General features: G+C 38.7%; 2 protein-coding genes across 3 annotated transcripts in view; both read right to left on the bottom strand.

Annotated features, from left to right (window-relative positions):
• Positions 1 to 11,047, bottom strand: part of LOC123507636 (plasma membrane calcium-transporting ATPase 2-like) — a 227,727-nt gene extending 216,680 nt beyond the window's left edge. The window contains exon 1 of one of the 2 annotated variants that reach the window (XM_045260674.1): positions 10,900 to 11,047. The gene's annotated coding sequence lies outside the window, so the exon portion shown is untranslated. The remainder of the gene's footprint in view (positions 1 to 10,899) is intronic. The other variant, XM_045260675.1, reaches the window with a different exon arrangement.
• A 1,118-nt stretch (positions 11,048 to 12,165) lies between these two features.
• LOC123507639 (sorting nexin-17-like) lies at positions 12,166 to 27,086 on the bottom strand. Its single transcript, XM_045260697.1, has 11 exons — positions 26,891 to 27,086; positions 25,719 to 25,911; positions 25,183 to 25,364; positions 24,824 to 24,911; positions 24,366 to 24,450; positions 24,054 to 24,216; positions 23,783 to 23,907; positions 23,492 to 23,573; positions 23,062 to 23,283; positions 22,556 to 22,654; positions 12,166 to 22,032 (listed from the first exon to the last, which is right to left on the bottom strand). The coding sequence occupies exons 1-11, from the start codon at positions 26,948 to 26,950 to the stop codon at positions 21,844 to 21,846; spliced, it is 1,488 nt and encodes a 495-aa protein (XP_045116632.1). The 5' UTR covers positions 26,951 to 27,086; the 3' UTR covers positions 12,166 to 21,843.
• Positions 27,087 to 27,448: the final 362 nt, after the last annotated feature.

The raw sequence follows: 27,448 nt of genomic DNA, 5'->3' as shown, positions 1-27,448 counted from the left end.
GGAAAGGATGAGGGAAAGTAAGGAAAAAGAGAAAAGGAAGAGGGAAAAAGTAAAAAATTAACGGATAAGAAAAACATAAGAAAAAGGAGAAGGGAAAAGAATGAGGAAAATAAGAGAAGGGAAAAGAAGGAAAAGAGGAGGAGAGGAGAAGATGAGGGAACGTAAGAGGAAAGAAATTGGAGAGGGGAAAAAGTAAGAAAGGAACGGAGAAGAAGGAAAACACAAAGAAAATAGAAAAGAAGAGAAAAGAGGAAAGAATGAAGGAAATAAGGGAAGGGGGATAGAGGGAAGGGAAAGGAAAAGCAAGCGAGCGAAGAGGGGAAGTGGGGGGAGGGGGTGGAAGAGGGAAGGGATGGGGGGAGAAAGATTTCCTATATAATTTGCGGTTCCGAAGCCTCGCAAAGCCTCGAAATGGCCTCGGCTTCTGCTCGGGGCTTCGGAAAATGTTTCGCTTCGGCTTCAGACAGGCGAGCTTCCGTGGCGACCCAATAAATAAATAAAGAAATAAATAAACAGATAGATAGATAAATAAACAGATAAATAAATATGAACAAATTAAAGAACAAGAACAAAAACATGAACGAGAAGAAATGTAAGTTAGGGAGAGAGAGAGAGAGAGAGAGAGAGAGAGAGAGAGAGAGAGAGAGAGAATGTAGAAGTAAAGGTGTAGAGAAAAGAAAGAATGGGGTCTCTCTCTCTCTCTCATCAACAAGAGTCAACTTTCCACGCCAAACACTCTTCACTAGTCTCGAAACGCTTCTCGAACCAGTTAAACGATTCACACCAATGATTCGAGTGTGTTTCGAAACCTGTGTGTGTGTGTGTGTGTGTGTGTGTGTGTGTGTGTGTGTGTTATCATTATCATCACCATCGTCATAATTGCCGCCATCATCATCATCATCATCCGTAATTCAATCTAGTCTCATTATCCGTTTATCTTTCTCATTTACCCCCACCTCTCTCTCTCTCTCTCTCTCTCTCTCTCATTACGTCATTCCCATCCTTTTTTTGTCTCTATCTTGCTTCTTAATTACTTAATATCAAGTCCCTTCATTTCTCTCTCCCTCCACCCTTTTCTCTCCCTCCCTCCCTCTCCCTCTTTATCCCCCTTCCTTCCTCCCTCCCACTCGCTTTATCGACTGTCACCTTTACTTGTTCAGTCTTGAAGGGAAGGAGGGAGGGAGGGAGGGAGGGTGGGAGGTGTGTGTGTGTGTTCGTTTCTCTGTATACCTGTTGTGGTGGTAGTAGTAGTAGTAGTAGTAGTAGTGGTAGTAGTAGTGGTAGTAGTAGTAGTGGTAGTAGTGGTGGTAGTAGTAGTAGTAGTAGTAGTAGTAGTAGTAGTAGTAGTAGTAGTAAAATTGCTAGTAACGATAGTAGTTACGTAGTTATTGTTGGTGTTGTTGTTGTTGTTTGCAGTGGTGCCTCCTCCTCCAACAACAACAACAACAATAACAACAACAACAATCACCACCACAACCACCACCATAACATGTCCTTCCGCATCCTTGATTTTATTCTTGGTATTGTTATGAATGGCTCTCTCTCTCTCTCTCTCTCTCTCTCTCTCTCTCTGACGATGAGAGAGAGAGAGAGAGAGAGAGAGAGAGAGAGAGAGAGAGAGAGAGAGAGAGAGAGAGAGGAACACTAAAGCAGACACTCTCACAGCACATCACCTCAGTCAGTCAGTCTCTCTCTCTCTCTCTCTCTCTCTCTCTCTCTCTCTCTCTCGTCCTTCATGTCAAAGATTATTAGACATGACAATCTGCTTCCTACGTTTTCTCCCTCCTTCACGATCTCTCTCTCTCTCTCTCTCTCTCTCTCTGACAACGATAAAGAGGAAACAAAATAATCAAAATAGAATAAGTCATCGAAATGTAAGAGAGAGAGAGAGAGAGAGAGAGAGAGAGAGAGAGAGAGAGAGAGAGAGAGAGAGAGAGAGAGAGAGAGAGAGAGAGAGAGAGAGAGAGAGAGAGAGAGAGAGAGAGAGAGAGAAATGCTACAAAAGGATGGGAACAGCAGACAATGTAGAGATGAGATGGGATTAAAAACATGTGAAGCCTCATCATGAATGGCAAAGTAAAGAAAGACTGGGCTGGATTAGGGATGTGCTATGCTTAAAGACTGGCTGGCTGAGGATTACATTGCATCAGGGAGAGATTTACATATTATAATGATCTGACCCTTCTTTTATCCCTTTTTGGTCCTTCACTCTATGGATTGCATTCTCAAACACTGGTGTGCTTCACCTCCAGTATTTCAAAAAGCTTTATTTTTAAGTTTACTCATGTTTTTTTAAGGTGTTTTTATGATTCTAGAAGCAGTGACAACATTTCTACATTTTTAATTGAAGAAATACTCTTGATAATCCCGTTAATCATCTCTATGGCCTTGGAAAACAGTCATGGTGAGAGAATAAACCATTTTTAAGGGTGTTTTTGCAATTTTAGAGGCAAAGTGACAAGATTTCTATTTTATCAACTGGAGAAACCCTCTTGAAAACCCTGCTAAACATCTCTGTGGCCTTGGAAAACAGTCGTGGTGAAAGACAATAGTGTTTTTAAGGAGCTTTACTGTTCTAGAAGCAGAGTGACAAGATTTTTACATTATCAATTGGAGAAAGACTCTTGAAAGCCTGCTAATCATCTCTATGGCCTTTGAAAATAATTGTGGTGAGGGAGCAAAGCATTTCAGAATATCGATCTATGTTTACTGGTTTCTTTGCATTCACCACACTTTCTTAGACACTAGACAGTAACACTGGCCAGACCCCCTTGTATTCCCAGAAATGAAACCCTAAGCTGTTCTGTGGCATCTGGCTTAACCCCCCCTCCTGCCATGACCACCAGCACCACCATCACCACCAGAGCCTTACAACACCTCTGCTTACCCAACACTGCAAAGGTTGGTTCACATCTTTGGGATAAAAGCTTATATTCTGAAACACTTTGCTGTCTCACCATCACAGCTTTCCAAAGGCTCTAGTTGAAGATACTCGTGTTTTTAAGAGTATTTTCATGGTTATGATGATAAACTGGCAAGATTTCTGGTTTAGATTAAAGAGAAACTGTCTTAAAAATCCAGCTAGTTGTCTCTGTGGCCTTAGAAAATTGTCATAGTGAGAGGGAAGGCATTTTTGAACACAGATGATAGTGAGGTTATAGAGGATGGTGGTGGTGGTGGTGGTGGTAGGGCAGATTTAAGATACAGAGCAGTAACAGCAGGTAAGAGTCAGAATAAGTGGTGTGCTTCAGAGTAAGACAAATCCCTCTTCACTTGAGACAATGCTACACCAAGTACTCTTCAAAAGCTTCAAATACAACAATATACAAACTTATCTGGCAACACTTCGGTACTGGAGTGGAGTACATCATCCTGAGGCCACTGCAGGTCTTAGAACACACATGTGGTTAGGTTGGGTTTATTTTTTCCTCAGTTTTCTTGGTTTTACTTCATCCAGTTTTTGTTTCTTTAGTCTGCTTCACCTTGGTACTGACGTAAGTGACCTTGTAGCCTTTGCATGTCTTAAAATATACACAAGCTTCTATTCTTAGTCTGTTTCATCTTATTCAGCAATGATAAATGTGCTTTGTATTCATCCAATGCTCCTGCATGGGTTTCTGATGCTTAATTGAGTGGCTTGGTGCAAGTTCGGTGTATAGAAAGGCAACAATGACAGCAAAAAGGAAAGAAGGAGAAGTTTAAGTCTGTAAGTAGGTGTAACATCATTCATGCTCACTAAAACTGTCAAGGGTTACTTAGATAAAGAAGTAAGAATCATAATGTCATAGGCCATCAAAGGGTTAAGGAGGATTGAATTGGGTTCTCTCTCTCTCTCTCTCTCTCTCTCTCTCTCTCTCTCTCTCTCTCTCTGGTAACTTCCACTGGGTCAGGCAAAACAATGCAGATTCAAGGTTCTCATCAGGTGTCAGTCATAATCACTATAACGACATCCTGCTTCCCCAAAGACCCCAATGAGAAGCACACGGCCTCAATAATCATGTCACCACAGCGCCAGACACAGACACATACACTCACCACACATTTCCTTCCACAGCATGATAGTCAGTGTTAAAGAGATTGGTAAAAGTGTGAAGTTTACTTTTAGATCACTTTCATGTTATCATTTTATCTTTTTTACTGCCATTCTATCCTGTTTTAGTGTTATTATTCTGACTACTACTACTACTACTACTATTATAATCAAGACAAAAGGGCCTCTGCTCAATCTCACATTTTCTGACCACCAATTCCACTTACGGTAACACTGTGCAAGTTTGGTGGTTTCTCAATTGTCAGCTAAACGATTGGTTCTCTTTTTCTTTTTTTTTTTTTTTTTATGTAAGAGGGGAAATCCAGACAGGGGCAACAAAAAACAACAAAACCAAAAGGCCCAGCAGGTCCAAGAGTTAGCCAAAAGAAAGGGATAAATGTCTTGAAATCTTCCTCATAAATAAGTTCATGTCACAGGAAGACGGAAACACAGAAGCAGGCAGGGAGTTCCAGAGTTTAGCAGACTTTGTGATAGCTACACTCAAGCACTTCACTTCAGGATTTGGCATTAGATTGTGAGACACGTTGACCACCACCACTCAAACCAATCACATGGTATCTTCCCAAAAGGTTAATTCCAGCTACTGATATGAAAAGAGGCAGTGATAAGTAGCACTTTCACTCAGTTAAGTAATGTTGTACCAACTTAACCAATTGAAATAATGGGTCTGCATCACTAGGGTCAATCAAACCATTCCCTCCAAACTGTTCCTTTAACCCTTTCAGTACAGGGACACATTTCTACCTTGAGTTTTCAGTGTGAATAGACAATATCATTTACATTACGAAGAGTCAATGGGGGTCAGGAGATTAGTAGCAGGAGTCTTTACTATTTTAATCCCCAGCATAAGTTTCTAAAGGTGTACAAAATCACCAAATAGTAAGCACAATAAATATGAAAGTACATCATGGTACTGAAGGGGTTAAGTCAAGAATTTCATGTCAATTCATGTACTAATAGCAGCTGTCACAACCATCCCTCAGCCTTACATGTCACACCGCCACACCTCCACACCTCAGATCACACTACTCACCCTTTCCACATCACCTTTACTATCTGTCTCTCCACACAACATAACTACAGCTCACTACAATTATAATCACTAAACTAACATTTCACTCTCAATTTTCTTATGTTCCTATGTTCTTATCCTTTCACACAATCCACAGTTATAGCACAGACATTCAATGCAATCTAAGACACACTTAATTTGTTCATGGAATCCAGATGAATCTAAAACAAAGGGAGAGAAGGAGAGAAAACGTGAAAAATTGCCAATACCCTTTCAAAGACATTTAACAAAACACACAGCACCATTTCCTTCACATATCAACAAGGAAACAAAGATGAGACATTCAGCACAATATTTAGCATTCAATTCATTTAGTAAGTCCATAATAGTGTACAAAAAAGGACAAAGTACATGGGAGATTATGAATACCCTTTGTGCAAGAACATTAACCTTTAGCTGTTATCTGGCACACCTTTCCTTAATTAGTGTCTATTCCGAGACCTTTTTTTCTTGTCCTACAGCCATATTCAAACATTGCACTGCCCAGAAAATGGCATAATCTAATCTTTCTATTCCCTTTTCTTACTTTTAGCAAAGTCTGATCTTTCTATTCCCCTTTCTTACTTGTAGACGCTAAAAAAAATTCCATGCATTGATTTTAAAGTTGGAAATTGCACATTAGAGTGAAAAGAGTTAAATAGATACAGAACATTGCAAAAGCTGATCTTTCTATCCACTTCTATCTGACTTGCATATACTAATGACGATTCCATGCTAGGATTTTTCTGTAGGTGAGGTGAGGTGAGGTGAGGTGAGGTGAGATGAGGTGAGGTTAGGTGAGGTGAAGTGAGGTGAGATTAGGGTAGGTTAGTTTAGGTTTGCTTTGGTTGGGTTGGGTTGGGTTGGGTTGGTTTGGTTTGGTTTGGTTTGGTTTGGTTTGGGTTGGGTTGGGTTGGGTTGGGTTGGGTTGGGTTGGGTTTGTTTAGGTTAGGTTTGTTTAGTTAAGGTTATGTTTGGATTGGGTTAGGTTAGGCTAGGTTAAGTTGGGTTTGGTTAGATAAGATTAGATTAGGTTAGGTTACAATAAATATTATATACAGCAAAAAAATTTACACACAACCTACACCACCCAATACACAACACTAAGAAGAAAGAAGAAGCAATGACAAGATCTCAGCAGGCAGGACACACAATCTGAAGACATGAAGACTGATGTACAAGGATGATCCAGTGAATTAAGGCCAGGCATCCATCCTCCCCCCACCCCCCCACCCCAGGGCATTAAGGCGACACTTTCATGCCACACCGCCACACGTCCTTGTTCTGTGATGATGCCAGGTCATGTACAGGTATACAATGACCCACCTCTGAGACCTGGTGACCCTAATGTGTGTGTGTGTGTGTGTGTGTGTGTGTGTGTGTGTGTGTGTGTGTGTGTGTGTGTGAGAGAGAGAGAGAGAGAGAGAGAGAGAGAGAGAGAGAGAGAGAGAGAGAGAGAGAGAGAGAGAGAGAGAGAGAGAGAGAGAGAGAGAGAGAGAGAGAGAGAGAGAGAGAGAGAGAGAGAGAGAGAGAGAGAGAGAGAGAGAGATCAAAGATTAAGAGGAAATAACAAGACAGATAAAAAAAAAAAAAAAAAAACAGGCATACAGATAGAAGAATACAATCTGATAAACACATAAATGAACAAGGAGGAGGCAGAGACAAACAGACAAGCAAATAAATAAGAATACAGAGATATGAAAACAAGGCAGGGTGTTCTGTTATGGCATTTCCTTTCACTCTTGAGACCAGTTCCACAGTCACCCTCTTTTGTTTGCTAACCAACCAACAAAACTACTTCACCGCTGATCGGGTTCCACAATCATGACTCCACTAATTCACTTTTCCATCACACCTTATCATTCTATCATTTTGGCACATCTTCATTTTTTACTTATTTATTCTTTTTCATGTAAGGGTGGGAATCTGGCCAACGGCAACAAAAACGATTAAACAAGATAAAAAAAAAAAGCCCACTTAGATGCCAGTTCCCAAGCAGGTGCGAGAGAGTTAGCCATAGAAATGGGATAAACATCTTGAAACGTCCCTCTTAAATTGGAGAGAGAGAGAGAGAGAGAGAGAGAGAGAGAGAGAGAGAGAGAGAGAGAGAGAGAGAGAGAGAGAGAGAGAGAGAGAGAGAGAGAGAGAGAGAGAGAGAGAGAGAGAATGAAGATGACATTTACCATTTCTTCTAACTACATTTCTTTCAACCTGTTTGAGGAGCCGGCACCTCAGTGGGTCTTTATTATTTTTTTTTCAATCAGTTTTTGTTGTCCTTGGCTGGGTTTCCCTCTTACAAAAAAAAAAAAAAGAAAAAGAAAAAAAAGAAAGAGTTCATGGCACACGATGATGGAAATACAGAAGCAGGTAGGGAGATTAATCAGCCTTATGAATAACATAAAAAAAAAAAAAAAAAACACACAGCAGAACATCATCAACAAAACAAACCCAGCACAATACGCCTACATATCACCCACTTTTGACCACTTATGAAATACTTCCTACATATTACCTGACCTGGATGAGTGTATGGAACTCTTGGTAAGGTAAGTGGTGATTATTAGGGCAAGATAAGCAGGTTAAGAAGGTACTGAGTGGTAGCAGTAGAATAGAGGTCACAGTAGATAAGAGTTACATAAGCAAGCAGGAAGTAGGGGGAAGAACAGAAGAACAGACTATCAAGTGCTTGGATGGGTTGAGAGATACACTACACTGCTTTGAACTCCTGGGAAGAACAAAAAGATCAAGTTTGTGGGGGAAAATGACATTAATTAAGATGAATGAGGAGTGTAACGGTGAAATGCGGTGAAATGTGAGAGACAGGCCATTAATGAAATCAATAAAAACAGCGAATAAGTAATGGAAGGAAATAAATGGCTCTGTTACCAACACGGATTGTCGGAATACGAACAGATGGAGTTTTTACCATAGCTGTCATTAGCCTCTGGGATATATGAGAGAGAGAGAGAGAGAGAGAGAGAGAGAGAGAGAGAGAGAGAGAGAGAGAGAGAGAGAGAGAGAGAGAGAGAGAGAGAGAGAGAGAGAGAGAGAGAGAGAGAGAGAGAGAGAGAGAGAGAGAGAATATAAAGTCAATGTTAGTAGGAAGTGAAGATACAAAACATGAACCCAGAGTAGCAGATCACATAACCTTCAAGAGGCAGTACTTAACATATCCTTCCTCTCAACAATAGAGAGATAAGGAGGTGAGGTTGTACATCTTATCATAAAGACTGTATATATGTGAAGGGGTAACGACCTGCGCACCCACCTTCCATACTTTTTTTTCTTCCTTTTTTTTCAAACAGAAGGGGTACAAGCAGAGGGCATCAAAATATATAATAGAAAAAAAAAAAAAATATTCAGATGCCACTCCCCAAACATATTCAAGAGCAGTCATCAAAAATTAAAGGATAAATGTCTCAAAACTTACATTCCCCTCTCCTCCTTCCCCCCTGACACACACACACACACACACACATAAGCACGCACATGCACACACACACACACACACACACACACACACACACACACACACACACACACACACACACACACACACACACAATAGAAAACTGGACAGGTCAATTCACCAATCAATTTTTTTTTTTCCTACCAATTACCCTTCCATGAAAATTTTAGAACCATCAGCATTCTTTCAATAGACAAAATAACAATAGTGGGTCTCCTTTTTATTTTTGCTGTAATTTTTGTGGTCTTTTGCCAATACCCTTCCAACTTAAAAGAATGAATAAATAAACAAAACAAATGACAATGCTTGTTTATATCAGGTACCTGAGGAAACAATAGGCAAGGGGGAAGTGAGTCATATTTCGTGGTATTCTAGCAATGTGTGGTGCTGTAAATAAAAGGATTGAGTGCTGATCATCTCATATGTATGCTGATGAGAGAGAGAGAGAGAGAGAGAGAGAGAGAGAGAGAGAGAGAGAGAGAGAGAGAGAGAGAGAGAGAGAGAGAGAGAGAGAGAGAGAGAGAGAGAGAGAGTATTAAATGAATACTTTTCTATTGAAGAGAGGAGGACTGGCCAAGAGCAACAAAAATATGAAGAAAAAAGTCCACTCAGTTGCCAGTCTTCTTATAGAGCCAATAGAATCAGCCAAAGGATAGGGACAAAAGTCTTGAAACTACAGGTTAAACACAGGTAAGTGAGAAATACAATGGAGATTCCTGTATACAATTCTAAGTACATACTCACATTAATAGGTTAACGAGTTCACCTTTACTTGCATCACACACTTATGACAGCATACCTCAGAGTAGTACATGAGATAAGGCCAAAGATAAACTCCATCTGTGTCACATGTGGCTAAACTTCTGTCAGTTAGGCCTACAAGATCATAACTTACTTCTAAATCCATGACACTTGATATAATTTCAATCCCCCACAGCAGAGAAGGAAAATATTATGATCCCAAGCATGTATTCAATATTTAAATCACTCACAAGAAAACTAACCTATCTTGATATTTATAGTATTTTTAGTGTTACAACCTGGCTTTTCTTACCCTTCTCATTTTATAGAGCTTATTCTGAGCAATTTGAACCCACACATACCCATTGACAATAATTTTTAAAGAATTACAGGGAAGGTAATATAAATAGTACTGATTTGAGATGGAAATGAAGTACATATTTATTCAAAACAGGTCAAAAACTATCAGAAAAAAGTAGTTTCATCCTGAAGTGAGAGTATGGTGTAAGACCATAAATTCACCCTATTTAAGTTAAGATAGGTTACATGATCTAATCTAACACAATATATCCTACCTAACACCTCATAATTTGATACTCTGTTATTTTTGCTATATTCCCTCCAATTAATGACCAGCACCAGTAAGAAAGGTTATACAGTACTGGGCAGCTATACAGGTTACATGATCAGACTTAACATAGTAAACCCTACCTAACATCTCATAATTCAGTGGTCTAGCTATTATTTTCACTACATTCCCCGCAGTTAATGCCCAGTACTAGTAAGGAAGGGGAGTATACAGCATTGGATAGCTGGCAATTATTAGGTTACTTGTTCTAACCTAACACAGTATAACCTACCATCTCATAACTCAGTGTTCTATCTATTACTTCTGCTATATTCCCACCAATTAATGCCCAGTACAAGTAAGGATGGTGAGTATGCAGCACTGGGCAGCTAGACACCAAAAACTGAGAAGACCTAAAGACTTGGGAAATTATCTAACTTAACACAGTATATCCTAACTAACATCTAGTAATTTGGTGCTATAGTGATCATTTTCGCTATATTTCCAAAAATTAATGCCCAATACTAGTAAGGATGGTGAGTATGCAGCACAGGGCAGCTAGACACCAAAAACAGAGAAGGCCAAAAGACTTAGGAAATTATTTAACCTAACACAGTATATCCTAACTAACATCTCGTAATCTAGTGCTGTGGTTACTATTTTCGCTATATTCCCACCAATTAATGCCCATCATCAGTAAGGGAGACTAGTATGTAGCACTGGGCGAGTAGAGTCGGGGTAGGACACGAGAGACAAGTAGTGGAAGGGTTAACACCTCGCTATTTGAAGCACTAAAAATTGATTATTTATCGAGATACTCTTTAACACACACACACCACCAACATGACAAGTCCACACACCAATGAGCACCTTTTACGTGAAGTAGGGTAAGAATTCAGTGTTTATTTACCATCCATCCCTTAAGTCAACAAGGTAAAGCACCACACAGGGTTGAGTGCTGTGGAAGGCTTGACACGTGTTCTCTTATCTCCTCCCCATTGGACACCACAGATACTCACCCTGGGAAACACGTCCTGCCGGCGCCACCACACAAAAGGTCAGGGAACACTGGTAAAGACACAATAATGGCCCAAGCACCACAGACCCTTGATCGGCCAGGCGAGGGAGGCCCACTGAGGACTGAGCCACTGACACTCGCTCCCCATCTGCTCCTCCCTCCTTCCCTCCCTCTCTTCCTCCTGACGTCATGCGCGCCAAATCCTGCTATTTCACTCTTTTTTCATGTTTTTCAGTACTTGTATCCTTTATTTGTCTGAGGTCTTATGGGTTTTCTATGTAGGAGGAAAATATCATGGTTCTATGGATGGGTGTATTTTGTCGAGCGCGCCAAATCCTGCAACTTCACTGTTCTTCATGGTTTTTGTATGCTTTATTTGTCTGAGGTCTTAAGGGTTTTTCTATATAGGAGTAAAATATAATGGTTCAATGGATGGGTGTGTGTTGTCATGCACGCCAAATCCTGCAACTTTACTCACGGTTTTCATGGTTTTCAATTTCAGCTATTTGTATGCTCTATTTGTCTGAGGTATTTAAGTGTTTTCTATGTGGAAGGAGAATATAGGGGTTATATGAATGGGCGCCAAATTCTGCTTTCATTCTCTTTCATGTTTTTCAGTACTTATGTATGCTTTATTTGTCTGAGGTCTTAAGGGTTTTCATTGTAGGAGAAAAAATATAATGGTTCAATGCATGGATTGTCATGCACGCAAAGTCCTACAACTTTACTAATGGACAGTTTTCATGGATTTTAAGATTTTCAGCAGCTTGCATGCTTTACTAGTCTCGGGTCTCAGCGGTCTTTTTTTTTTTTTTTTCTATGTGGAAGAAAATATTTTATGTACAATGCATGTATGTATGTTCTCACGCGCGGCAAATTCCCGCCTTTTTTTTTTTTTTTTTTACAATTCTATCTCTAGCACACCTGAGCATGTGATCTCCTTGCAAGTCCTTAATTATGAACAGTTTCTTGTAATATCTTGTTGAACTTGATACCAACACGTTCCTTTACTTGTAATAAGGAACCTTCAACTGTGACCAGTTCATGTTCCATTGGGATAGATACACTCTATCAGTTACCTATCATTTCAGCCCTGAACTGTGTTGTTGTACTTAGAAAATCAACTCTACATGTCTAGTGTGACATTCTCTCTTTCTCTCTCTCTCTGCAGTTGTTGGTCAGTAACTAGACATGGATTCTGATAACTACATATTATTCTACATTCTAATATTTCTTATAGTTTTATGTAGGGAGTTAAACCTCACAGTGTATCAATATAATCTCTATTTGAGAGTAAAGTAGATGCTACGAAATACTTACAAAATTTTCATATACATAGGTACCCACGGTCATCAATACAATAATGCAATTACAGAATGAGAAGAAAACAAAAGCACAAGTGCATGAACAAATCATTAGGCTTGAAATGTGTGACAGCAATTAGAAAATGTGATATTAAATTCACTGGATATTACTAAAACAAATGGGCTTTATTTCTCATCCAATCAACATGTACACAAGTCCATGGCTGGAAGTGAATTTAAGGAAAATCTTTGGGTTTGTGATTGAGCAAGACAAATCCTAAAGCAGGGGCCTGGATAAAGCAGGCCACAGGATTACTGTTGATCAAACCCTAAGACTGCAATGGCCAAATGAAGGGGTAGTGTTGGCACAAAAGGGACAATGGGTTGTGGAGACAAGCATCTCTGCTAAGTAGCCAAGGACAACATACAAGCTTCCAACAATGGCTGCTATGTCACTCACTCAGCCAGCAGTGTCAACACCTCCCAAGACACCACTAACTTCTCTATGCCTGTAAGATATTGCCTCACACTTATAGGCAATACAGTTTCCTCTCCTCAAACTTGTCATCTTAAATTCTGAGGAGCTAATTCCTACTGACATCAAGAATGATCTGCAGATTGAAAATACATAAGAATGAAAAAAAATCATCTAATAACTTTTTTTGCCTTCATGATAACACTGAATGACTTGTTTATTGGCAAAATATAGTTATCTTACTGAAATGCATATTGATCTAAATGCAAAAATAGGCTCTTAGTACAAAAATATAATTTTCCATTTCATAACATTGATTGGAATTTGGTACACATTATCAATAACAAATATATCTGCTACATATCAGCCAATAATTTTATCTATTTAGTTGAAAGTAAGAATAGTTTTACCTAATACACATCCAGTACACCAAAACATTTTCCTTGCCGAATAATTTGAAGTATTTCATGATAACAGAACTAGCATTTTTGACTGGTGTGGTGCCTCACAACTGAGCACCACAACACCACACCAAGGCCTCAGGTGCTGCCACCACTGCCACCACCATCACCACACTGCCACACTGCAGCCACAACACAAGCTTGTCTTACACATCTGTTTCCTCAAACATAAACATGAGATGCACCACATAAAATTGTGGCTTTTCAAAAAATTGGGTGGTCTTGGTGACAAACATTCTCACAAACAGCTTCCCATTATTCTCAAAATGTCATGTTTTAAAACATCCTAATTTGTATAAGACTTGATCTTTCAATTTATGCTTAACACAACAAGGGTTACTACCATATCACTAAATTGGTAAAGGATTTGTTCAAAAGTCAATATAACAAATGTTTGCTTTGATAATGAGCAGCCATTTGTGTGAACACAATGTGACATACATTTTGAACATTTGGCATTAGATAACAAGTTTAAGGTAACATTACAAAACATGGTGCAATTACAATATTTGATTCATTGAATAACAGTTCTCTAGTATAAGCCATCACCGGATTTCTGAAATAAAACATACAATGTGCAACACCAATGATAATATCTGGGTTGTTAAGTAGCAAAATGAAGAGTAAATATCAGGAATTGCAGTATTGCAGTCTCTAAGAAGCTGATTAATGAAATATGAACTTACTTTTAGTATAAAAAACCCATCAGCTGACATTTCATTATTTCATTATCTTTATGGTTATTAATACTGTGCTGAGAAAAATGCCCATTGAAGTCATTAAATATTTCAAAGGATTTGATATTTGATGTATTTCACTCTTGTACAGTTTGCCAAGCAATATGACAGAATTTCTTTATAGATTCTCATAAGTGAAGAGAAAACAAATAATAAGCAAGTAATATGTTTGATAACATAATTAAGTGAGCAAAAACAGAGAAGACCTAAAGACTTCGAAAATCACAAGCTCACAAACTACAATGCATACAACTTTCATAACACACCACAACCTCCATCCCTCCTCAAGTCATACCATCACTTCCATCCATTCTGAATCAAACTATTCTAGCGGTTTGTGAAAAGAATGGCACAAATAAGGAATACAAATAAGATGAAAATTCCCCCAATCACCAACATCCTCTCAAGCTGTGAGATACTGTGGGACGGCCACCAGGTGTCCTCACACTGCCCTACCCTTGGCACAGGTACACACATACACTCATCACAAATACCCAGAGCCCAAGCACCTCATACTGCCTTACAACAACTAGTGCACCTTTAATACCATAACTAACTGATAACAAATTTCATTGCAGTTTTTGAAGTTTTCATAGACTACAGTTACTTTTATAAAAAGTAATATGTACACAATAAATAAGAATTAACTCTAGAATATTTTGTCTAAAAACAAAAGCAAAATTTAAAACACATACACGTATTCCTGGACAGCATCTAATTTTTGCAAGGTTAACTTTTATTTTTCTCATTTAACAAATATTTATAGTCCTCAAAGGTAGTTTTGCTTTATTTGTTTCCCTTGCCACACAGACTCCTCAGTATTATACCATACTTAAACACCATCTCCATCTCCATTATCTCTGTAGCACACGAATGTCACTGAAAAGAATCCAAGGGAGGTGGTCCCACTAAGCACCTGCTCCCTCTTCTCCACCACACTCAACATTATACATACTTCCCACTCCTCCTATCCTCCCTCCTCACCCGGGAAAATGTGTATCAGACAGTCTGTACGGAGCCTGCCAGTGAAATACAGCCTGTTCTTGTTCCTGCTTGCTACAAACCCTCAGGACACAACTATGTGCATTCACACACTCCTTCACCTCATGCAATATGTGTAACAAGCTGTATCAAGTAAGATATTAGAATTGAAGCCTGACATATATAATTAAAATTAAATATAACAGGATATCTGCCCTTGTTTTTATTTACATTTTGACATTTTCTTATGAAAGAAGGGCCCAAACTTATAATATGAAGCAAAGGCAAGAAGCCATTTTCAATTAGTATTTGAGGCAAACTGCCATTAACCAAGTAAAGATTTTTGTTTGGGAAATTTAATTATTCATGCTGACTTCTTGATTATCTTCATTGCAACTCTCGGAAATAGATAAATGCTTGGGATATCTTAACTGATTATGCAAGTCATGAGTGGAATGTATATAAAAAAGCCTAAGCCTAAGAAACAAGTTTAACCACTGTATGCTTTTCATTCAAACCTAGAATGCAATTTTCATCTATACCTATTAGGAACTCAAGATGTTATGTCAATTGAATCATTAAGTAATAGTTAACATGAAAGATACAGCACATACTCAGATGCAGTGAACTCTCCTCACATAGAGCAAGTTGTTCCAGTCACAGAAGTGAACACACAGCTCACTCTGCATGACTCAGTCTTGAAGGAGTTGACACAACTCAACAAAAATCATGCATTACAGGAACATAGAAGTAATACTAAATATCTCTTTCATCTTCCATGCAACTACTGTAAGATATGGTAAAAAGATTGAGGAATCATCCATAACAATGCTTAAACAAAATACTTTTATGTCCTTTCTTTGATATGCAGCATTCCAAAATTAAGACAGAATACATGCCACTTTGTAGCTAATCATATATCAACGCCACCACCCACTGTCATACGTCATCGTGGAAACAAAATAATCAGCTTCAAGTCACCTTAAAGTAACACTAAGAATTACATGACATGAATCATGTTTGTTTTGGTAACACTGCAACTCATGGGTGGTGGGGCTGATCCTGGCAGGCCCCACTGTCTGTCTGTCTTCCCCTTCACACTCTTAGCTCATTGCCAGATGAGTAATACATACTGATAAATAAATCCATAACAAGAACAACACAAAAACAATTATGACCACTCTAATTCCAGTCACTAAATATAATAGGATATAGCGCATTAACAGCACTGATTATATAAGAAAACGCAAAATAACAGCATCAGCAGAAATATGAGAGAAAATAAGAGAGTAAAAAGATAATACATTGGATCACAAGCCGAGATATATGCAAGACAAAATAACAACAACTTAAAAATATGATAGCACAGTATAAATATAGATTACGAGCCAAACATATAACATGCAAATATAATAATCATCGTATAATATGCAATCAAGAGTAACGTCCATAATAAAACAGAACGAGGCTCTCTCCCGTCACAGGAGGCCGATAGTCAAGCCGTATACCTATATTGCTGTGGGACAAGTCAGGGATTGGCGACAGACACACACATCCAGGCAAGTCCCACCAACGCCCGGGTAAAATTGAGCACTATTGTCGTTAATATTATTGGCCACTGAAATATTCAAGTGCAGAAACCCCCACTGTAGTGAATAGGAATGAAAAACCTTGCAATGGAACTTGGAGAAAAAAGAAAATAAGTTAATGATAATAATGATAATAATAATAATAACACAAAATTCAAATCTCCATGAAGTATAAAGTCCCCCTCCAACTTTTACCTACTGTTGGACTTTTTAACTTTTGTCATACTGAGAACCCCACATGCATTTTTGAGCAATCCCATCCCCATGCTAGCAAAAATGTGTGTGTGTGTGTGTGTGTGTGTGTGTGTGTGTGTGTGTGTGTAAATGCATCCCCTTATTATCGCTTGAGAATATTACTAATTACTGTAGACACCAAAAATGTCACCCTAACTTCATGCAAATTTCCTAGATACAAAAATAGCCATATATAGTTATCGGATATATCATAACTCTATTATGTACTATGTGTATGATATATCATGACTAATAAAATAATCTAGAAGCTCCCATACAAGATTATAACAGTCTACCTAATGCATGCTGAGTGCCCCTCATGCACACCTTCCTGAAACGAAATGTGAAGGATCTCCCCAGCTTATGAAAATGACAATCATCTCCCATTGCCTCCACCTCAATTCATAAATGTCCCAGTTTTTTCTTGAATAATTTTTAGTGAGTCTGAAAGATACATATTAGATAATCAATAGACATGATTGCTTACTACTTTAAAAAATAAACTATATGTACTGTTCTTAACTGGCATGGACTGACTTCTCCCATCCCATGAGCTTGGACTGCAGAACATCAGTAGCAAAGGTGTGTGACAATTTAGTCCTACAGCTTTTTGATGTACAATATCATCTTTCGGCAGCCTGAGCTTCTATTAACACAGTAATTGCAGTGCATCACTAAATGTCTACTACCCCTTTGCATTTCTATCATGCAGTGAATCTCATTCTCTCAATACTTAACAATGCTATTGCATCATGCATATTTCTCCCTTTCACTGCCCAACAATGCACTTTGCATCATTGCCTGCATTCACTCTGAGCAACACATAATAAACTCTGGGATCAATAGAAACATCAGACACACAACATGAAGCATGATGGAACTCACTTTCAACACTAAGAGTACTGGCAGAGCAGTGTTTGCACCTGTCATTCACTGGGAACAACTCGCCGGGTCTTGCAGGATTTTGTTTTCTTTCTCTCTCTATCTCTATCTCTCTCTCTCTCAATGCAAGGAGTTTACTGTTGGCCAGTGAAGGGAATATTGGCCTCTGTACAGGCATGCCTGACCACACACATATGTAATCATGTAAATAAGTCAAGCATAGCTCTAAATATATCAGATAAAAAATGTTCATCATGCTTTAAACTAGTGCTGGGTCCAAAATCAGTCACTGGATTGAAATTAAGACTTGGCACTTCTGGACCAGACCAAACCAAAACCAACATTCAGCAAATGCTGAACTGGACAAATGTCTAAGATAAATTTCAAAAGTAGAGTTTCATGAAAAGCATTAGGCGAAAAAGTCTGTCCATATATGACAAACAGTAACAAGTCATAGTATGAGACCAAAAGTAAATTAAGAGAGACCCCCCAAAAAAAAATAACCAAGGGTCAAGAAAACTATGAGAAAGGAATGATGAAGTGGTGTGCTGTGAGAAATGAATGATGAAGTGGTGTGCTATAAGAAAAGAATGATGAAGTAGTGCGCTGTGAAAAACTAATGATGAAGTGGTGCGCTGTGCAGAGAAGTGAATGAGTACACAGTACATGGTGAGGGAAGGGAATGAGGGCTGAGCAGGATAGTGTGTGCTTCATCATGGTAGAGGAAGGTAACATTACACATCTCATATTGTGACTTGTCTTTCATTTGTGACAAAAAGAGGAATCTAAATATACTGAATTGAACTCTGATGTAAAGGTCACTAATAATATTGATGTTAAAGGATCAAGGTATTAGCTGGCAAATTTGAAAGAGTAAATAAATATGTAAGTAAACAAACAATATAAATGAATGCAAATATCATTTATAATACAACTTATTTCACTGAGACTATTCCAAACACTATGTATCTGTTATAATCAATCTACAAGATGAGTTGGGCAAGCTATTCAAATTTGCAATTAATTTGCAATTAATTTACCATGTTCCAAATTTGTTATCACATAGGGCATAGAGAACAATTCAGCACCCTCACAGCACATACAGGAAAACAATCTTCATAAACACAAGATAGCACTGCTTTCATTTCAAGAACAAGACAACACCATATCTAGTAGACTGGAAAAAAAAAAAAAAAAAAGTGTTAGAATATTCTACAGTACACTCAATCCAGAGGTTTTGCTGCCTGACCCCAGCACTGTTTTAAACAATACTGTTATGCTATAAATATCATGGCTAATATTCAACATATTACCATCTCAAGAACACAGTTGTGGAATATTTTAAAAAGACCACCTTTGAAAGTATCTTAGGAGTAAACAATAAGCTTCCAAACATACGATATGAGACAGTTTCTCTTTCCAGCACAGAAAAACATCTTTGAATGAATTACAAACACTTCTGTGCCAAAAGCATGGAACATGTTGGCAGCCACAGCCATGTGAGGCAGAGCAGGCTGCCATTCATTTCATGGCTAGGGCAACTTCATTCACCACTTACCACAAGTTTTAAAAAAGTGCATTATTACGTACGTACTTGCAATATGGTGAAGTGCAGTGCGAACATGCAAGGTTGTATGGTGCTATGTCCAGAAAATCCTCTCTCTCTCTCTTGCTCACACACACACACACACACACACACACACACACACACACACACACACACACACACACACACACACACACACACACAAATGGGAAGCAGAGACCAGCCAAAAAATAATGTTTGTCTACTAACAACTGACTAACTCCTTGGGAGGAAGCAAGCAGTGCAGCATGAGGGTGATTCTTGTTTGAGTTGCTGGAGGGGATGCAAGACTAAGCTTACAATGGAGGGCTAAATGCTACACATCACTCACCAATACCATTCATTCTGGTCCCTATAACTTTTTTTTGGAGTGCAATGGCAGTGCTGTGTATTGAAAGGGGGAAAGTGCAGGTGCAATCAGAGACAGTAAACTATTTACATATATATATATATATATATATATATATATATATATATATATATATATATATATATATATATATATATATATATATATATATATATATATTCATGCATTTAGATTCTTTTTCAGAATTATAAAATGTCAATTTACATTGACAAAACCAGTGTGTTGTTAGTAATTGTTAACTGACCATCGAGTTTGTACTTCATCAGAGACCAGCAAGTCTGTCTCACTTAAAGTTCTGATATCTTCTGATATGTTCTATTTCTAAACCATCATCATCTTCATTTCAAATCTTGGATGTCAACTTTCTCTTTATACCTCGCCTTTTTTTTTTTTTCTTTTTCATTGTATCTAAATAAAGAAACAATTAACATATATTTTGATATCTCTATCTTTCTCTTTCCAGCATCAGGCACACTTTGTTTCTCTTGAAGTGGCACAAATAACTTTTGTGTTGTTTTTTGTAAACTGGGAGCAAAACATCAAAACCTTGAACACTTCCATTACTGAATTTCAAATCAGTCACAGGTAGTAATAAGCCAGAAAATACACTAACATTAAAACAATTGAAATAAAGGCCTCAATGCAGTGTATCATAAGAACTGTCAGGTGAAACTTTCAAAATTCTTACTCTGAGAGAGGCTAACAGGGAGTGAATGCAGATGCAATTACATACAGTACACTTTCTCTTATGGAGAAAGTCTGTTATAGTAGAAATGAAAGTGGTCTTTTACTGAAGACTCACCTGTGTATCCCTACTTACTACTGTGACCAATGCAATGTACTGACTACAGCACCATCAAAACACCTCTGAAGCTTCTGTATTCACAGGCTTAATTTGCCATCACCACCAAGCCAAGGGAAGCTGAGGAATGATAAGTATTGCCTTACATTGTGGCCTACAGTTACCCTGTGTTGAGCCTCCCAGCGTGACCCAGTGAGGCAATACAAACTTTGTGACAAGCATAGCAGAGAAACTCTCCTGTGCAGAGTTTTACATCACACAACTTGTGACAATATAGTACAATTTACTTCTTTTCTGTAGAATACTATAAAACATAAGTCAATACTGTACACCCTTAAATATTTTGTGTTGTCAAATCACACACCGGCATTCTATCTTAACCACCTCAATGAGAAGGCAAGATCTCTCTTTCTCCCACTACCACTTGACCAAACATGTCTTGCATTCACTGCTCTCTTTTCAAATCCATTATAATTATAGATGTTCAAGAAGAAATTCACACAGTACTACACATCATCCATCCATCACTGACTTAGTTTGATTTGTTTGGCTTTTTTGTGATATATAAGTAAATGTAGGTTTTTAAAATGTATGAAGAAAAAATTTCCTCTCTCAAACAAATACAGCTGTGGACAGGAGTACCACAAAGCAGTAAGCGTGTGACAGCCTCCAGCAACACTCTCTCACGGAAACACTTTGTGGACTGCATCTTAGAGAAACAGTTCAGCAGAGCTCAAGACAAACTTTACATCTAAATGCTTGTAACTATTATAGAATTATTTCAAAATCATAAAACATAAGCAACATAATGAGAAAAAAAAAAAAAAAAAAAAATCAAATTGATGTAATAAAATTACTCAAGTTTCTTCATGAACTCTTGTCTGCAACTCAATTCTGGTGCAACTACTAGTCTTGCCTAGTACACAGACTTAACTTAGAGTCCAATGAACCACTACTAACCCAACACCTCAAAACACCAATCAATTTTGACCAGACCAGATCATCTCTTCTCATAAAGAGATTTGTGCATATAAAAAACTCTTAACTGACTTTAAAGAATACAAATTCCTATAAAATAATTCTTAAAAGACCAAACTTGCATGGACAGACAACTTTAGAATAAAGTAATCCATGTACTCTGCTGTTAAGAAAGGTCTTCAGTGTTGTACTGGAAACCATGATATGCACAATTGATAATTAAAAAGTATCTATTGCATAACTAGATGAAAATCAGCATTTTGTAAATTTTGTTGACATTTAGTAAGTAGATTAAATCTTCTATACACTAAAGTTTTCTTACTTTTTAAAAAATATGATTGCAACACAAAAATGTTATTTCTGAAATGCAAATTCCAAGTAAGTCTAATGTATTGGTAATGTAACTCCCATTTGCAGTTTTCCCAATGCCAGTGAGAGGGTGTTCCCATTAAAAATCATAAATTAAATCTGACTATTCTCACTGTATTCTGTAAACTACTCTTTTTTACCAAAAATACCATCATCAACTTTTTACACAAACACTGTATTACAAATTGTCATCACCCATGATGTTGAAAGCATGGTTCTCCACTGTGGTGTGCTCGGCCTGACCGTTTGGTCTGGCTGGCGAGGACGGACGGTTGTCTAGAGGGTCGCTGAGGCGCTCACTGAGGCGCCGCAGTGATAACTCACCAATGGGAGACTGGCTGCTGCTGCTGCCTTGGCTGCTGCCCTCCTGTTGGAAAAAATGCCACAGATACCATTTGAAAATGGGAATCATATAAAACAAATATCTTTTGTGCAATGTTATACATTTTGTTTCCCAAAAGAGAAGCATTGTTGAATTTAGTTGGAGATTATTATGATATGACAATGAAACACTTTTTAGTTCAGTAAACCAAGATGTACAGGAGCAGATACAGAGATAAAACAACATAAGCTTAGCTTATATACAATCAGGTAGGCAATTGAGTAAACCAGTCCTATCATTGACTTGTAAATCTTTGCCTATAGACTCCTTGACATTCTCTTACCAGTACCACAAACCACTCCAGAAGCTTCTCTCCACTTTCTCTAGCCTGATCTTATTCTCTCCTGGACTTCTTTGTCAAACCAGCTTCCTTTGCCTTATTAGCCTCATCAGTGGCAACACTGACTCACCACAATTGAACATCCAAACATACTAACACACTCATACACAAGTGTACAGAGGTCAGTCATTCCATGTGGTTATGGAGTCCACAAGATCCCACACTCACCTGAGGCAGGTTCTCCCCTGTGTGATTAAGGGTGACATGAGTGCTGCTTCCATCTCGCCTCACGTAAGACAGACTTCCCTTCCGCACACGCTCATTGGGCTGTGAAGACAACATGATGGATAGCATCCCTCTCTCACCTGCTCCTCTTCAAGCAACATTACTACCTATCAGGGCTGTTTTCAGGGGAGTGGGAGGCAGCTTATAACTTTACTTATACAAAAAATAAACTTCAGAGATTGCAATATAAAAACAAGTAACCTGTGCAGCTTTAAAGCTATCCCAACACCAAGACCTGTCCTAACCTAACATGCTATAATATGTTACATGATTTCCAAAGTAAACCATGAGATAGACATCCAGGGTGTGCACTTGAACAGTCTAGAGGAGTCCACTCTCAAACATAGTTTCTCTTACATAAGATCAAATCTGTCATCCACTAAGATAGTCTTATGTAATTGAACCACTACATGCCGAGGAGAGCTGGAGCAGAAGTTGACACCACCTACCGTCCTCACTTTACGTCCCCTCTTGTGTGAGAGCAGCTCATTGACCATTCCCTGCAGACACAGGGACATCAGCACCGCCTGGGGACTGTTCACTCGCACCCACCGCATCTCCTCTCGACTCATCAGATATTCAAACGACAACTCCAGGTTGACCTGCTGGCTGGCATCAAGGCTGGCACACCCGTCCCTGCTGCCGCTGCTGGGACTTCCCTCACTGCAAGGCTGACGGCACCACACATAACGTACACTCATCCTTCCTTATTTCACACGTCTTCTATATTCATTCACACTCTTTATTACCAGGTACTTCATCACAATGATCTAACATTCTCACAAGCTGAGAATAGTACCACTGGCAATGAAGACTTAACAAACAGTTTTACACGATAGATTACACTTTGAGAAATTAGTATTTTCAAGCAGGACTTACTTGTTGCACTGTAATTCTCCAGCATCTAATTCGAGTCACCTTGAAATTGCCCTCTTTCATTGATCCATCCTCACACTCTATTCTGAAAGTACACACCACAAACATATAGTGTTCAGCAGCTAAACACAGGGAAACAAGCATCTGATACAAGTGATCAACTAGTAAATCATTCTAGCAATCACAATGTGTAGAGATAAGGTTTGTAAATCTATAACTTTCCAAATTAGCTTCAAACATAAAACAGAAAATTTACATGTTGGTATTATTTCCCGGTCTTCAAAAATCACCCACCTGAAATTAAGCTCCTTGTTTCCAGCACTAATGAGGACTGAGGTACCAGGCTTGGGGAAGTCACAGCTACATGATTGGAATTGCAGGTACCCATAGTATTTCAGTGTTCTTGCCAGCTCCATGTACTGCAAGATAACACATCATTCATTACTGTGTCACTCTCTTGCTGTCTTATAAAACATCAACACAAAATAAACAATCTTGAATTTTTCTTGAAGTATGATATGATTGTAACAATGAAAACCCACGAACACGCCTGGGAACACTGCACCTCTTTCTTTGCTCCTTTAGCTTGGAGGGCAGCAAGTTGTCTTTGAATCTCATGGTTGGTGAGAACCCATCCTCTCTCCACATCCTGAACAGTTTGCATATATAGCAGGTTCAGCCCCACACGGTCGCTCATCACCTCCTGGTCAATACTTGGGTCCCAGTAGCTGCAAATACAACCATCAGTCAAAAACACTATTTCATACACTTGTGCAATGCAGTATTTTAACCCTTAAATATCTGGAAGTTATAAATCTATTATCTAAATTAAAGTTGAAACTTATGTAGTTTGAAAAATATTAAAATGTTCACTTACTTTTTCCTCAACATTATTCTATGCAGGCCTTTCATGCATCTCTGAGAAATATAGGGGCTCTCAAAGTCTTGCAGCCGCTTTACAACTGTAACATTGGGATGTGATTTAGAATTTAATTCTGAGAAAATACAGATACAGATATACAATAAGATAGATAGATACATGATTTTATATTCTAAAACAAACTTCAAAGTAGCAACGGCCACTAATTAAGAAGCATGATCTACCAGTTCCTGTATGTAAAACACAATTCTAATGCATCATTTGTAGGTAGTAAAATGCACCGTCTCTGTTTGTCTGTTTATACGTGGGTGTGTCTGCTTTTCACAGAAAAACAATTGAACTGATTATGATAAAATTTGACTTGAGCAACAGGGAGTAATTATGCTAGTTAATAATGAAACCAAACTAATTTTGAATATTTTACATATATTGCTTATTCAACTAAGTGCACCTACCAATTAGGTCATTTTCTTCTTTCTTAACAAGAAAAAGAGCAAAGTAGTACACCATTTCACTTGGTAGATGTATCTGATTGCACACTTTCTGAAAATGAAAATAAAAAAATAACCTCACATCCTATTGATTGGAAATCTTGAATATCTTCACTCATAGGGACCAAACATACAACCTGAAAATGTTTCTGCACCTGAAGATCATTGTGCTTCTGATATCTAAGGCACTGTCAATCTGTTCTCATGAGGAATTCAGTGCTCAGCTAGAGGTTTCTCTTTGCTCAATAAAAATTTTCTATCTACAGATCGGTTTCTCAAGTATTTCTTTAAGGCCCACAGGAGGGCCTCACACTGTCGCCTACCTCCAGTAAATCGTCTGTCTGCAGTGTGGCAGGGATGGTGAGCGTCACCTTCTGGCCACTTGTGAGGTAAATATCAATGGGCACCTCATCCTGCCCGCCTCCAGCCCGCTGGGTTTCATTTTGAGCAAACACAAGGAATCCATTGAAGACATCATTATTGAGCACTCTGGGGTCCTGGCTTACTGTCAAGTACACAAGAAACACATCATTATTATAGAAATTCTGGAAAACAGTAACTGTATACATTCATAAGGAGCAATTACATGCTCCTTATGAAAAATGCATCACTTTTAGCTATTTCATTCATTCAGTACTAACAGCATCCTTAATCTTAAGAGGGGAATGCTCAGTGAAAATTTTTCAAACACATTCTGGTGTCTGCCAACAGTCCCAAGCTCAAAAATTTCTATAAAAATCCTGACCCAAAGGACACAGTCCATTAAGGGAATGGCCAAAGTAATGTTCTAAAGGGATCAAACTCTATTCTTTTTGTTCTAATACTTAGGCTCACAAAATGAAAACCAGAGACAACTCACACTGCAGGATATACTTTTCCAGGGTGGCCCGGCGCTCTTCAGTCTGTGTAGGAGATAAGGGCAGGAGTTTCTTTGGGGGAAAAGGAGGCAGGGTGGATCCCCCTAAGTCCTTCTTGAGCTGTTCATGCAGGCTATGGAGCTGCCTGTACCGCATTGTACAATGGAACACTCCATTGATGTGGATGTTGTAGGCCTGGGAAGACAATGGCATTAGTGTTGGCTTTGGCAGTGTCCTCTCTAACATTACATAAATGTGAGGATAGTGATATTGCCAAAAAAAAAAGAAAAAAAAAAGTAAATTTATAGTTTAATACAATCTATCTCTAACCTAACCTAACCCACAAACCCCAGCTATAAACAAAAGCAAGTCAGTGTTCTGTTCATTTCCAAGTGTGATAGAGCTCCGGGGCTCTCCACAACTAGCTGAACTTAGAGAAAACTCAACAGACACAGCATATTCCCAGACCTATTGCAGCATTATTATTAATTTGCGGCAGGTAGTGTACTTCTTGGAAATGTAAATAGTAAGAACAACAACCATCCAGAGTTCATTGTACGAAACTGTAGTAGAACCTCACAATGAGAGAGAGAGAGAGAGAGAGAGAGAGAGAGAGAGAGAGAGAGAGAGAGAGAGAGAGAGAGAGAGAGAGAGTTTCTTAGCTGATGAAAGGGCAGACAAACGGTTGAGCATATTTGATGAGGAACACAGAATAAAATATCGTCAATTTTCAAAAAGTTGGTGAAATAAAATTGGCGCAAATGTACAGGTGTGACGGCGCCTTGACACAGGTGACAACACAGCAACAGAGGAAGCACTAACACAACTCATAACACACATGTCCCTAACCACCAAGCCAGCAAAGAGATCACAGCAACACTAACACACATCCTAGTAACACAAACGTTACACCAACGCAACACAGAGCAAAGGTCACAGTCACATCAGGTCAAAACAAACAGGTCACAACGATACAGGTCAGTCAGTCACACCACACGGTCGACAGCAAGCACTAGTGACACAACAACCACAGTGACCCAGACAGGAGCCAAGAAGTCACGCAGCAGATCACAGGCACTAGAGAGGGTCACAATGGTGCAGTTCACAAGGCACAGGTCACACAGGGCAGAGAAATGAGACCACCACAGTCTCATACACCACCACAAATACTCACTACATAGGTGCTTCCGTTGTCTTCTTTGCACTCCTGGGTATCAGGTATAGAAAAGTGCATATTTGTTCTTCTCCTTGCCTCTTCGCATCTGCAATAAATGAGGAACTGAGGACAACAGAAGGAAAGAAGGCCGTAGGGACGTCGCGGAGTCTGTTGAGCAATCTGACAATCTCCTCTGGTCCGTCTTCACCCAGGGAGTGTTAGGCCTATGAGTGCATTTCACGGCCTAAATCAACCTTTTCACTAGACAATTGTACTTTATTGAGTGAGATATGTTAAAAAGGAGGGAGGGGGTGGATGCTTGAAGCGTGTGTGTGTCTCTTTGAAAAAATGAATGGGTTTGTCTATTGGTTTTTCACCGCTTAGGCTGACACCATGAACGCATCGCACCTCAAGTGTCAACCAGTGTCATAGAAAGAAAAATAAAGTAATTAGATTGCACGTAAGACGTTCGTGTTTCATTTAAGGTACTACGGTAAAGTAAATAATCCATGGCTATGCAATTCACTATCAGTTAAAAAGACGCCGTGTTCGTTTCTCAGAGTCAATACGATTTTT

The sequence above is a fragment of the Portunus trituberculatus genome, chromosome 23 (genome assembly GCF_017591435.1).
Source record: "Portunus trituberculatus isolate SZX2019 chromosome 23, ASM1759143v1, whole genome shotgun sequence".
Classification (NCBI taxonomy): domain Eukaryota; kingdom Metazoa; phylum Arthropoda; class Malacostraca; order Decapoda; family Portunidae; genus Portunus; species Portunus trituberculatus.
Note: the sequence above shows the minus strand (reverse complement) of the source record. Positions and strands in the feature narration are given on the sequence as shown.

What these genes read in the sequence shown, in the direction of transcription:
- LOC123507639 (XM_045260697.1), bottom strand. Translation starts at nt 26,950, where the DNA reads ATGCACTTTTCTATACCTGATACCCAGGAGTGCAAAGAAGACAACGGA. An exon ending in GGGGACGTAAAGTGAGGACG is followed by an intron (nt 22,655 to 23,061) that starts GTAGGTGGTGTC and finishes TTGTCTTCACAG; the next exon opens with CCCAATGAGCGTGTGCGGAA. An exon ending in CAGGGGAGAACCTGCCTCAG is followed by an intron (nt 22,033 to 22,555) that starts GTGAGTGTGGGA and finishes TTTTTCCAACAG; the next exon opens with GAGGGCAGCAGCCAAGGCAG.